This window comes from Anopheles funestus, chromosome 3RL (genome assembly GCF_943734845.2).
Source record: "Anopheles funestus chromosome 3RL, idAnoFuneDA-416_04, whole genome shotgun sequence".
Taxonomy (NCBI): domain Eukaryota; kingdom Metazoa; phylum Arthropoda; class Insecta; order Diptera; family Culicidae; genus Anopheles; species Anopheles funestus.
The window spans coordinates 30,856,809-30,868,986 of NC_064599.1; the positions used below are offsets into that span (position 1 = coordinate 30,856,809).

The 12,178-nt window shown below is 43.2% G+C and overlaps 7 protein-coding genes across 11 annotated transcripts in view; 3 read left to right on the forward strand and 4 right to left on the reverse strand.

Annotated features, from left to right (window-relative positions):
* Nucleotides 1-3,522, reverse strand: part of LOC125770943 (actin-binding LIM protein 2) — a 37,484-nt gene extending 33,962 nt beyond the window's left edge. For 2 of the 4 annotated variants that reach the window (XM_049441054.1, XM_049441052.1), the window contains exons 1-2: nucleotides 3,344-3,521; nucleotides 2,388-2,655 (exon numbers count right to left, since the gene is read on the reverse strand). In XM_049441054.1, coding sequence (XP_049297011.1) covers nucleotides 2,388-2,391 — 4 coding nt within the window. In that variant the 5' untranslated portion in view covers nucleotides 2,392-2,655; nucleotides 3,344-3,521. The other 2 variants (XM_049441053.1, XM_049441055.1) reach the window with 2 other exon arrangements.
* Nucleotides 3,523-4,006: 484 nt separating this feature from the next.
* Nucleotides 4,007-5,485, forward strand: LOC125771028 (60S ribosomal protein L28). 2 transcript variants are annotated; one of them, XM_049441210.1, is made up of 4 exons: nucleotides 4,007-4,102; nucleotides 4,399-4,501; nucleotides 4,788-4,913; nucleotides 5,149-5,485. In XM_049441210.1, the coding sequence occupies exons 2-4, from the start codon at nucleotides 4,412-4,414 to the stop codon at nucleotides 5,398-5,400; spliced, it is 468 nt and encodes a 155-aa protein (XP_049297167.1). In that variant the 5' UTR covers nucleotides 4,007-4,102; nucleotides 4,399-4,411; the 3' UTR covers nucleotides 5,401-5,485. The 2 variants fall into 2 exon arrangements, with proteins under 2 accessions (XP_049297167.1, XP_049297168.1); XM_049441211.1 differs by lacking the exon at nucleotides 4,007-4,102 and adding an exon at nucleotides 4,207-4,228.
* A 264-nt stretch (nucleotides 5,486-5,749) lies between these two features.
* On the reverse strand, nucleotides 5,750-6,576 carry LOC125771039 (transcription elongation factor SPT4). The gene is made up of 4 exons (XM_049441225.1): nucleotides 6,338-6,576; nucleotides 6,160-6,266; nucleotides 6,043-6,098; nucleotides 5,750-5,961 (listed from the first exon to the last, which is right to left on the reverse strand). The coding sequence occupies exons 1-4, from the start codon at nucleotides 6,404-6,406 to the stop codon at nucleotides 5,843-5,845; spliced, it is 351 nt and encodes a 116-aa protein (XP_049297182.1). The 5' UTR covers nucleotides 6,407-6,576; the 3' UTR covers nucleotides 5,750-5,842.
* On the forward strand, nucleotides 6,553-7,922 carry LOC125770984 (THO complex subunit 6). The gene is made up of 3 exons (XM_049441149.1): nucleotides 6,553-6,732; nucleotides 6,808-7,212; nucleotides 7,284-7,922. Exons 1-3 carry the CDS (start codon nucleotides 6,623-6,625, stop codon nucleotides 7,771-7,773), a joined length of 1,005 nt encoding a protein of 334 aa, XP_049297106.1. The 5' UTR covers nucleotides 6,553-6,622; the 3' UTR covers nucleotides 7,774-7,922.
* LOC125771033 (nuclear envelope phosphatase-regulatory subunit 1 homolog) lies at nucleotides 7,812-9,097 on the reverse strand. The gene is made up of 4 exons (XM_049441216.1): nucleotides 8,611-9,097; nucleotides 8,466-8,537; nucleotides 8,268-8,402; nucleotides 7,812-8,197 (listed from the first exon to the last, which is right to left on the reverse strand). The coding sequence occupies exons 1-4, from the start codon at nucleotides 8,639-8,641 to the stop codon at nucleotides 8,031-8,033; spliced, it is 405 nt and encodes a 134-aa protein (XP_049297173.1). The 5' UTR covers nucleotides 8,642-9,097; the 3' UTR covers nucleotides 7,812-8,030.
* Nucleotides 9,098-9,136: 39 nt separating this feature from the next.
* LOC125770968 (protein disulfide-isomerase TMX3) lies at nucleotides 9,137-11,165 on the forward strand. Its single transcript, XM_049441103.1, has 3 exons — nucleotides 9,137-9,329; nucleotides 9,426-9,678; nucleotides 9,769-11,165. Exons 1-3 carry the CDS (start codon nucleotides 9,293-9,295, stop codon nucleotides 10,763-10,765), a joined length of 1,287 nt encoding a protein of 428 aa, XP_049297060.1. The 5' UTR covers nucleotides 9,137-9,292; the 3' UTR covers nucleotides 10,766-11,165.
* Nucleotides 11,166-11,183: 18 nt separating this feature from the next.
* On the reverse strand, nucleotides 11,184-12,076 carry LOC125771035 (programmed cell death protein 5). Its single transcript, XM_049441219.1, has 2 exons — nucleotides 11,875-12,076; nucleotides 11,184-11,669 (listed from the first exon to the last, which is right to left on the reverse strand). The coding sequence occupies exons 1-2, from the start codon at nucleotides 11,926-11,928 to the stop codon at nucleotides 11,334-11,336; spliced, it is 390 nt and encodes a 129-aa protein (XP_049297176.1). The 5' UTR covers nucleotides 11,929-12,076; the 3' UTR covers nucleotides 11,184-11,333.
* Nucleotides 12,077-12,178: the final 102 nt, after the last annotated feature.

The window sequence follows — 12,178 nt, forward strand, 5'->3', positions numbered from 1 at the left end:
ATGAACATTGAACGATTCCAACAACATTAGCAAAAATTATTTTTATGTTCAATTCCATTACGTGCATTGAGGTATTTACGAACATTTAATATTTTTTTTTTTTAATTCTACTTTACGGCCACAAACCTCTTAATCTTGATAATCACTCTACTTAATAAATTCCTTTATAATTACTACAACAAAAATAAAATAATATGTAAAGTATCAATTATTAAGAACAAATTTAAAACACATTTTTTAAACAATATTTCTACATTTAAGTTCATCATCTTCGGCTACAAGATAATAATCGCATACGAATGGTGCCGGGCATAATATTATGGAGTGCAAAGACATATCTTTCCAATAGAAGGAATGCTCGTACCACACGACAAGAATGTCCCAACCAATTTCAAACCACCGTTATGATAAAGGTTTCAGTCATAACGCACGGTGTGAATGGCATTTTAAGCGTGGATCGAAAGAACCGGCAGGAATGAAATGAAAAGAAAGCGCAACGAGTTCTTCACCAACGCCCAGCAAAGGTTAGTGAAAACGATCGAGAATGGTGTTTTCGGCTGCCCGCAATAACGTTGCGTATCATCCACACCCTTCCCCGCCCCTCCCGGCACCTTGCTTCACCAAGTGTCGAGACATCCGGGAACCGACGGTTCAATTCCATATTTCCGCATTTTCACATTCGGCACGTCCCATCCGGTAAGGAAAAATCGATAATACAGAACCCTCGGGGAAACAGGGGGTTCCAAACAGTCTCGTGCCTCTTTCTTTCTTTTCATTCCACTTTTCCTCCCCGCTACATCTCTTTGTTCCCCCTCGTTAACATTCTGCCAATCGATTACAGTCATCCAAAAACAGGAACAGTGGGTTCGGTTTTGTTTCGCCTTTTCCGATCTCACGAAGATGAGTTTCCCTTGGTGAGCTTGGTTTTACGGCATGAGTCAAGTGAGAAGTTTGATCGGAAGCTCGGGAAACATCAGTAATCAACCGTGTTCTGTAAACGATGAAGCTGACGACGTGTGTGCACCGGCGTACATTTTCCCGTTTTTCATTCTCCACACACAAAACACGCACACTGGCAGTAGTAGACACATTTTCCAGATTCCGCCACGAAAGCCGGCGACCGTTGGGTGGGTTTTGTGCCTTTGCGCCGATACTGGGTAGAAATATGTTCTCACCCAGCAGAGAAAAAAAACAACAACAACCGCGAAAGAACATCGCGAGAAGAGGCGCATCGCATCGCACGCACTATTTATAATTAGAACTCCCCGTTACCGAGGGATCGCCGGAGGACTACGCCCCAAAATAAAACACCGCTTTAATAGACTCGCTGTAAACTTACAACGGTGCTGCATAGCTGGGTTCGGGGCGGTTTGGAGCGAATGTTTCATGCCCTTGCTTCTGCCCTTTCTGCTTTACCGGAGAAGCGACTGTTCCGAAGAAAATTCTACCGCGCGTGATGCAGCAGCAACTTCCCCGGGGTACGGGTGATCAATTTTAGTAGAGAAGAAAATTTATCGCCTCACGTTATTTTACGCTGCTATCTCGCTCATACAACCCTCATTGCGTTTTCCAGTCCGTCGTCTATGCTCACTGGTCTCTGTGTCCCTTCGCATAAAGGCACGTGTACCATGGTAGACACGTTGGCTGAAACTCGCGATACTTCCGAACGGTGGAGTGGCGATGTGCGCACTTTTCCACAGGACTTTACACGGACGGTCGTATTTTCTTCCTATTATTTTACGCAGTTCTCTTGCCGGAACGGTTTCAAACCGAAGCACCACTTTATGTGACATTTTCCTTCGACATTTCAAAGACATGCGATACACCGTGCGACGGGGAGAAATTGGTTTTACCTACAAAGATAAAACTGTTAGCATTTAAATATTCCTCAAACGTATTATCAAGCAAATAGTATAATCTACCACACGGCACCACACAAGGATTGATTTTCTCCATCTTGTTCGCTGCAATATTAGTAGCAGCAGCAAGAACATTTTCACGCATTTTCCCATCGCCACAATATTTTCACCTACACGCACACTACGATCTGTGGAAACTTTGCCGTATAGTGGTGTTGGTTTGGTGCCATTTCATTTCCCCCTTCGAAGTCATACAGTGGCACAGGTTTTTATCCTTCGCATGACCGTTTTCCATCCCTTCTGGTGGTGTTTTTTTTTTTTGCTCTTCATTCACACACCAACCACCCGCCACCTCCTTTAGCGCATACACACACACACACGCATACCAAAAAACCCCTTTTGACAGACGGCACTTTTCCTTCATTCCTTTTGCTTGGCACTTTTCCTGCATTCTATCTTGATTTTCGCCCTTAAAATTTAGCTACAAACCCCCACAAACACACCACACACACACACAAACGCACTTACCCATGTTTTTGTTTGATGATTTCGATTTTTCCTCTATTCTCTTTCCTTTTGACTTTCGGGGTTGTTCTGTGCGGTGTAAGTAGCTTTTTTTCACTCTCCCCCTTTCGACGTGCCGGGAATTACGTTCCGGGATAGGGGTTCTATTGCTTACGAGCCACCCGTTTATGCTGGATCACGGTAGGGATTATTGCCCCGGCTGCTTCGATTAACACCTCTTGCTGTTCTCCTTCGGTTCTCTGGCAAACGGTTTAACTTTTTTTTTCGATGCCTGTTTGATGATGGGAGAAGAAACTAAATTACAAAACTCTTTGCACACACGCGGTTTTTTTTCTTTTTCTTCGGAATACAGCGACCAAAAAAAACAAACGGATGCTTTTCTTATCCCTGTTCGGAGTGGTATATAAACGCACGAATCTTCCTGCACTTGCTATTTGCGTAAAGCTTTTGAGAAGAGAAAAAAAAATGTTGCACTTGTATGACTTTTTAGAGATGCTTTCTGTCGGTTTTTCTTCAATAACGTTACGCGAAAAAAGGCACACGCCAAGCAATGAACATCTCTCGCTACTTTGCGCACACCAATTGTCGGCGCATCCCGTACACACGCACGCACACTTATACGCAATGCCGCACCGCAACCGAGAACATACACACACGCTCTGTAGGTAAGGAAAATTGGCAAAATTTTCCTCACCGCTTTCTTGCAATACTAACTATAATCTGATGTAGGATTTCGCTCCCGTTTCCGGTTAGCGTTGCTCCCGGTTAGATAAATTAAATGCCGTTACGATTGATAAGGGGTTTTTTCGTTCGACGACAACGCGCTACAGCACACCCGGTAAGGAGGATTTTTAAACCGATTCGGAGAAAATTAAACTACCACACAAAGCCACACAAACGCCACATTCAATCAATGAGCTCAGGGGCTGAGGGATAATTTGGGAAGGAAATTCAATTACCGTTAAAACACTGCCCCTTTGCTTTTGCCCAACTTGCACAATTACACCGACGGAAATACACTGAAGACGACCGACAAAGACGATTTCGTTGAAGCTTGCTGGCAGCGCTCTTCCCGTACCGCCTGCAACGAACCACACACAAAACAATTCTGTTGATTTTCGTGCTCTGCACGAAACTGATCGGTTTATTGGCCGGTGATACACTGGTTACAGAACGCAGTTGCTGTCAATAAAAGGATTATTTCCTCCCAAAATAATACTGCACAACATGCAGTTTAATAGAATGGAAGAAGCTACAATATATTCATAATAGTTGTTGCAACAGGGAAAAATTTGCCATTCTATTTATTCACCACGATTGATTGAAATAAACGAAACAGAAACCAGATTTAGAACAAAAGAACGAAATGATCCGGAATCTATAGCCAACCAAATATTTGACATTTACGAACTGACAAAGATGGGTATTTTTCAAGTTTAGAATTTATTTCTGATTAAAATACCTAATAAATAAATATAATGCATAATAAGATGATCGAATATGTGTAATATTTCTGCAAAAAAGTCCTGCAAAAATGTTTTTTGTGCTAAAAGTCGTATTGATTTTTGTTTGAAAACAATAACCAAACGAAAGTTTGCTTGATCTGTACTAAAATACCATATCCGCCCAAATGTCAACTCTTGTCTGGCTGTTCGCGTCGTTCATTGGACTTGAATCCAATCAGCAAGTCTTTCCGATCCTGTCAGCCGACTCAAGAGGTGAGTTTCTTACTGCAGCTCGTGGTGCTAACTTGCAAAATGGAGACAAAATTACATCTTTTTAAGTGCGTTGCCCTTGGAAAGTGTAGCTGAGTTGTGAAATGGTTCATTTACGGGCTAGTTTGTGTAAGCTTTTTAATTAAGATTGTTTGGTTGCGTTTTGAATCTGCCTGCCGTGTACCACACGTGGAACCGACGTACGCCATCTTTGATGGAGGGTGGCGTATGCATTTAGCGGCTTGTGCTTTGTGTAAAAATGTATTTTAATGTTGTGAATTTGGTTTGTACTATTGCAGATCAGCTAGTATCATGGACTCGTCGCACCTCAACTGGTTGATCATACGCGATCACCATGCGTACCTGATGAAGCAGAAGAACATCCGGAAGCCGTTCAGCACGGTAAGTTTCACGTCATGTAGAAACATCTACATTCTGACTATCGTGCTTGTGATTCTCTTCGAATGATGATTTTCTACCAAGATCTCTGAATTATTTTTATGAAGCATTAATTTGCTACTACTGATGTAAACGAAGAGAAAAGACGAGGATTTCTATCCTTGAACGACGCATGTGCGATATAGGGCCAGAGTGTGGAACAAGTTTCGATTTAGAAACTAATACACGACGATAATATGTTGTTAATGTAGGTTCTCATTCTCACCAGAACCACCCAACTTCTTTGTAGGAGCCCGGCAACCTGACCAACTTGAGCTCGTACCGTTACAGTGGGCTGGTCCACAAGAAGACCATCACCATTACGCCGGCTGAGAAGAAGGGTATCAACTTCGTGTACAAGCGTGCTAAGAAGGCTGTAAGTATTACCTTTAATTACTTTAGTTCAGCTTTCAACCCGAATGCAGAACGAATCTATCTGGTTCCATTAATTATGTTTTACGTGAGGAAATTGTTTAACCGACCATCGTGACGACTACGTCCATTACCCAAAACTGATAAAACAAAAAAAAAATACATTCAGACAACAACAGTTCCAATTCACACTGTTCTGCTATGAAGTTTACATATGTCTTGTTTGTTTTCCTTTTCAGCACAAGCCGGCCAAGACGCAGGTGAAAGTGACACTGAAGCAGGGACCGCGCCGTACGCTGAAGAAGATTTCCAACATCATCAAGGCTAACAAATACCGATCGGACCTGCGACAGGCTGCGCTACGCCGTGCCAGTGCGATCCTTCGCTCGCAGCGACCCATCAAGCCCAAGAAGGGTAAGGCAGGAGCTGCTCCGGCCGCCACTGCCGCGTCCGCCGGTACTACCGCTGCGGCACCTAAGAAGGCCGAGTAAGCACTAGGGCGAACTCTTGTTCTGTAAGGGCATTGGGAGACGTCCACACTGTGAAATGATTAAAATAAAAAACAACTAAAAAAAAGCTTATGTGAATTTTTTAAAGAACGAAAATTTCGACGATGAAGATGGTTCAAAATGTATATATGCGATTAATAAGCGTATTCCAGTTGGAAGATGAATTTTAATGCACGATTCAACGCTTTTGGTATAGGATTATTTTAGTCAGTTAGCATATTATTCGACAACATTGCTGAGAATAAATGTAGAATTTAGCTCAACATCGAAATATTTTCCTCTTGATTAAAACCGATTATCTGCTCAAATGATAAACGTATTAAGCCAAATCTAAGCGTCACAATTTTCGTTTATTTATACCATGAATTGTTTCTTACCTAAATGATTCGTTTTATTATAAAATACAAAAGAAATCGTATAAAATCTATCGCTGGCTCGTGTCGCGCGGTCGGTATGGTATTCCACGATTCTTCATTTCCCGGATTATGCTGTTGGGCAGTTTTCCAGAAACAGATATTGCGTAGATTCCTTTCGTGAAGCGACCTAAAATGCATGGTTCATATACGTTCATTACGCTATAAGCTTCCAGTTACAAACGACACTATTTCGTTCGGGGATACTTACTTAATCGTTGCCACTTGCAAACCCAGCTATCGTCCGGACTCATAACCGCAATCATCCTACAGACCAAGAAAATTGTTAATACATTTTAGACCGGTAATTAATAACAGCTTTTCTCACCCATCAAAATTGTTGCTGGTGCAATCGTAAACCTGTTCGCGGTTATTTTTCATCCGTAGGAAGTCCTCGCAGTTATCACAGCCATCCGTTTCGAACTGATCGAATGACTGCAAAAGGCACAAGTCGATGTTTTAATCGCAGCTAAAACGTGTAAAATGTTCCACACCGTGTTGCTTACCTTAATCATCGAACACACTAAGCATGCTCGCAACGCCCGCAGATCCTTTGGAATTGAATCGAAAGCCATTATTCTCGTTTTTCAGGCAATGCTCAAGGGAAAGCAAAGAAAAATGTATTGCAGCGCGTCTTTTCCGTTTTCCAGTGCTGTTGTTTATGTTGACGCTTGTACTATTTGACGTTCGCCGCAGACGTTGACTTTTAGCTGACGTATGTCATCATAGGGTTTTTGTTTGCAAGACGCCGGGCAGCATAAAATAAACAAAATTTCCAAACCTCATCGAAAATGATCGACATCGGACGCTGCTATTACACTACGATTCATTCGCAAACACTTTCCACCGATGGACGCTTTCTGTTTTGTGGTAGCAATTTTGGGGAAATATTTGTGTTCAGGTAAGTGTTATTGGGCCGTTCTGCTTTTAGTTACACTACACAAACACCGCTAATCCGTCGTATGCATTCTTGCAGTGTGGAAAGGATAACATCTAGCAATGGGACGGATACGTCGCCGATGGAACTAGACAAGCTGCCCACTATACCCGTGCAGACACTTTCCGTTACGGACCGGTGTCCGATATATAGCTTATCGTTTCACAAGGATTTTTTGATCGTGGGATTAAATGGCGAAATTTGCGGTTACCACTGGTCCAGCAAATCGGGTTCGATTGGAAAGAAGGGATGGACAGTGAAATTGCCTGCACCGCCTGAAAGTGCGGATATGAGCGAAGTAAACTACATGTGGTTGAACGCAAACGACGATCTACTGTACGCCGGTTGTGGCGATAATGTATTGTACGCCGTTTCGCTCGAGGATGGAAAGGTATGCCGCGAGTTTCACGGCCACACGGACTACATTCACTGCGTTACTGGATGGTATGATTTAAAATATTTTTATTCGAAAAACAGTGCAATATTCAAACGATCTTTTCTTTTTTATTTTGTAGTGCGAACAAGCTAGCCACTGCCTCCGAAGATGGCTCAATATTGTTGTGGGACAGACGGCAAAAGACATCTTACGCAAAAATTGAACCTCACAAGAAACCAATTTTGCAACGTCTCGAATTCGGTCGCTGGCAGGGTACTGTTTCCATGACAGAGGATTGGCTTGTTTGTGGCGGAGGTCCCCGTTTTTCTCTTTGGCATTTGCGATCACTTGACTGTACGGCTGATTTTGACTTCCCCGAGCGCGTACACGTGTCCGGGTTTGTCGATGACCTTATCTACGTCGGGGGAGATTGTCGGAAGTTTTATCAATACAATTTTAATGGCGATGTGACTGCCGAAATCCCGACTTCAGGTTCATCAGTCTACAGCGTTGCATTGCAGACGGAACCGTATCGATTTCTATCAATAGCCGGCGCTTCAGCACAAGTCGATGTATGTACCAACTTTTCTTATCGCGACATCATTTTAAACACGTATGTAAAACCTTGATAAGTATGCTTCTAATATTCACGGTGGGAGAGAGTGTGTTTTCGAATTGTATCTGTTTATTTTGAAAAGTAAAGCGAATAATGTACAAAACACGATTGATAGAGCGTGTTATGGAACGCTAAATAAACTAATCGCAAAATGTCACTCGATACCATGGTTCTGTGCGGTGGTCGGGAAGCAATGAGTGTGTTTGAATTATACTCTATTTACACTGCGCAGGGGAGCAAGCTGTAAAGTTGCTTCGTAAAGCATCCAGTTTAACTAATATCCATGTAACGAGAATTATTAGTTGGCCTGGGGCGAACTATCAGCTTGCCCGTTTCGTCACACGACATGTTGAACTCTGCCAGCACATTTCTCGTACGCGATGTTATTATTTGTGGAGCAATTACAAGTTTGTGAATACCGAACACAAAAAGTATCACTAGAAAAGAAAGATATAGATGATTGTAGTAAAATTCTCACTCATCGCTGGCACGAAAAGATGATCTTACATAGGATGATTGTTGATATTGTGAAAATTGAATGGTTCAGTAACGATTCCACTAGCGGTACGATCGAGGTCCGAGGATCCGTTAGCCAGTAAAATGCACCAACGAAAGTAACCAACGAAGTTATCCCTAGCAGCACTGGAAAGAGAGATCAACGAAAGCTCATATACGATTTCAACGACTGGATGAATGATTTCTTACGCCTCCATCGTAGGGTCGGGGGCTGCAGGCATGCTATCACTTCGGTCAGCCTTCGCTCAAATGCTTTTAAATCTGTGAAATTTACAGGAGAGAATAACGGGGTTGAGCTATGCAAATCGCTGACAACAATCCATTCGAAACTCACCCTCACAAGCCGACGTTTCCGAGGGAGACATTTTGGGTCGATTGCGGCGAGCAATTGTGAATCGATGACTAATACCTTGCGGTACACCCTAGCTTATACTAAACAATTACACTTTTCAGCCTGGCCGGACACAATTTAAGCACTAGACATATTTGGAGCAAAGGATGTATTTTTTTATCCTAAAACTACGTGGGTCGTGGTTGTGTTGATGCGAAAGGATGCGCGAAGGCAAGAAAAAACAAACACACATTGACAGTGGGAAGTTTTTTTTACCTCCCGGTCATCAGATGAAACAATGTCGAAGAATTATCCAACCATTAAAAAGGAAAAACTTTCCAATACTAAAACTAAGTTTTAATCTTGCTCTACTAACTTCTTTGGTTAAATGAATTAATTTATAATTATGTTTTTTTATTGCCTTTTGCATCTACCTTTATGGAGCCGTGCTGACAGCTGGATATTGTCAAAACACTGTTCTTCTTCCTAGGTGCTGTCAAACGAGCAGGACCAGCAGAAAATTAAATTTCGCTTGCATTTCCATCATCTGTATTTGCAATTGTTGAGAAAATAGAGTATATTATTGTTTATCACTATCTTTGCCTCGTTGCCATGTCCACTTTTTAAAGAGTAAAACAGCTCATCTGCCTTTCTGGCTACGTACATCTAAATTGAACAGTACAAAATGTACACGCTGTGGAAATTACTGATTTCTCTATTCCGTGAGTATCCAGCGAAACAAAATCGATTCTTTGGTGTTTTTGGATGTGGTTTAATTAAATTATATTACCATATTCTGTTTTGCGTGATGTTTCTAGTTTGCATAACATTGGTCAACAGTTCCCGTGTGCTAGAACTAAGCGATCGGTTTTTGGACGTTCGGAATGAAGGCCAATGGTTTGTGATGTTTTATGCGCCTTGGTGCGCCCACTGCAAAAAGCTCGAACCGGTGTGGGCTCTCGTCGCACAGGCACTGTACAACACGAACATTCGTGTGGGACGTGTTGATTGCACAAGATTTACTGCTGTAGCTCAGCATTTTAAAGTCAATGCATACCCGACGATAATTTTGTAAGTAAACGCGTTCCTCTACATTCTGAGCCACACCCAAACGGCGAAGAAAAAAAAAGTTTTACTGCCTTTTCGTTTACCTTTTTGCAGCGTCAAAGGGCCCTACGATTATGTGTATAATGGCGATCGTTCTAAGGAAGAATTGATTCACTTCGTCAATCGGATGTCCGGTCCACCGGTGCAGCTAGTTACGCGAGCGGACAGTATCGACATACTGAAGTCGAATAATCCTATCTTTTTCACCTATGTCGGTAAGCAGTCCGGGTTGCTGTGGGACGTGTTTTACAGTGCGGCCGAATCGTACCAGGCGCATGGCTATTTCTATGCCACCTCGGTCGAAATCGCTAAACGGCATTTTGACGTTGACACTGTACCATCGGCACTGGTGTATAAGGAGCGCAGTCACTACTATTTCCCCTACTCGGACAACTTTGAGCGGATCGAACCGGCACACCTCAATGAAACACTGTACCGATGGGTGAACGAAGAGCGTTTTGCTACCTTTCCAAAGGTAACGCGCAGCAATATTCATCACCTAGTGCAAACCCAGAAATACCTCGTACTGGCCGTGGTGGAGGAAAACAAGCTGAGCGAAATAGCAGCGCACGAGCAGGAGTTTCGCGACATGGTGGAGATTTTCGTGCACAAAAACAAACACAAATATCACGGCCGGTTCCAGTTCGGTTGGGTCGGAACACCGGAACTAGCACGCTCGATCGCTATGGATAGTTTGCCAACGCCTCATCTGCTGGTGCTGAATGCTTCCACCAATGAGCATCACATCCCAGAGGATGATCCACTGCAGCTGACACCGGAAGCAATCGAAATCTTCCTCGACAGCATTCACAACCAAACGGCACCAACATTTGGTGGCAATTCGCTACCGGTGCGCATTTACCGTGCGTGGTTCGAGGCTAAAACTTCGCTGTACGAGATGTGGATCGGGAACCCGGTGCTTACGACGGTGCTGTTTGGTCTTCCGCTTGGCTTCCTATCGCTCATCATGTATTCCATCTGCTGTGCCGACATTCTCGATGCGGAAGAGGAGGACGATGGTGCCGATCAGCGACATGAGAAAAAGGAGTAAGGGAAGCATTCCTCTTGTGACGCCAAATCCATGACACAGCTAGGAGGCGAACGTTAGGACGGAGGACAGTTTCCCCGAGTGGAAAGTCTTCTCACACCTTTGTCTAGTCATACAGTTTTGATTTCTTCGATATAATTATTAACTGTCCATTCCCGACGGCTCGTTGGCGTTTCCCGCGAATTGCGAAGCGTCGCCAATGACTTACTACACTTAGGTAAAAGGTAATAGGATCATTTTAGACAATTTTTAACTCCCGCAACAACTAACTGCTGCCCACAGTTCGGCGGGTGTTTCGTACGTGTTTATGTGTGCGTGTGTGTATGTGTGTCCGATGTTTAGAATGTTCTCTTTTTTAGCAATGAATGAATCGGAAGAGAAACTCTTAATTTTTACCCAAGAAGTTTGTGTCGAGCTGAGATGTTTGTTATTGCCGTTTATTGAGATGCATGATGACGTGCTGTTGCTGTGCTGGGCGTTGTAATATCCATATTCCGACAACTGTTCGTGTTGCAAATTCCAGTAAACTTAGCGACGAAAGTACGTTACACGGGGTCAAAAGCTAAAGCCATTAAATACCGTAATCATCATCATCCTCATCGGAATCTAGCGCGGCCCGCCTTCGATCAAACTTGACTGTCGAGTTGCTCCGAGGCATCTGCTGGTTGAGGTTTTCGAGTAACTTCACAAGGCTCGCATCGTCCAATTTGTCACCGATCTGGCGCATCTGTGCCATCCGGATGATCATGCCCTCCACCATTTGTGCCTTCTCCGGTTTGCTTAGCTTGAGCGTATTCAGCCGCGCACGTGCATCCTGATCTAGCAGCTGTGAGAGCATCGAGTTCTTCATCTCCTCCTGCGCTTGCCGTTGTTCCTGCATGGCTTTCTGTTGGTCCGGATTAGAGCCCTGTACACGGAAAGGATAGAATAAGTTAAGTTATTTTCACCGATATTGTTTTCTTTTCCGCAGTTCCATTCATGTTGCTACAACTGGTACACTAAATATAGAAACATTTCGACGCAGATTGTCCTCTTGTAAAGTGAGTAATCATTTTACAGATGCGAACATGCTGCCTCGGCGCTTGCACGATGAACAAGAGGTTGATGTGTACCTGCATTTGTTGCATCCGCTGTTGTCGGATCGCTTCAAGTTCTGGATCAGCCATTGTTCTTGTTTATCTCTGCAGTATCACGTCTCACAAATAATTTAATATCACACTATCATGCAAAAGGCGGAGGGTTATGCTCGGTGCAAAACAATTTTTATTCTGTCCTTCTTGTGTTCCACCGGGTTTGACGTTTGATTAGTAAGGTATGTCAGTGCGACACAGGGCGGTTCGTCTGTTCAGATGTTTATTATGGTCGACCAAAGAAAAATGCTTTATATATAACGCAAAAAACGATTATGATGAAGCA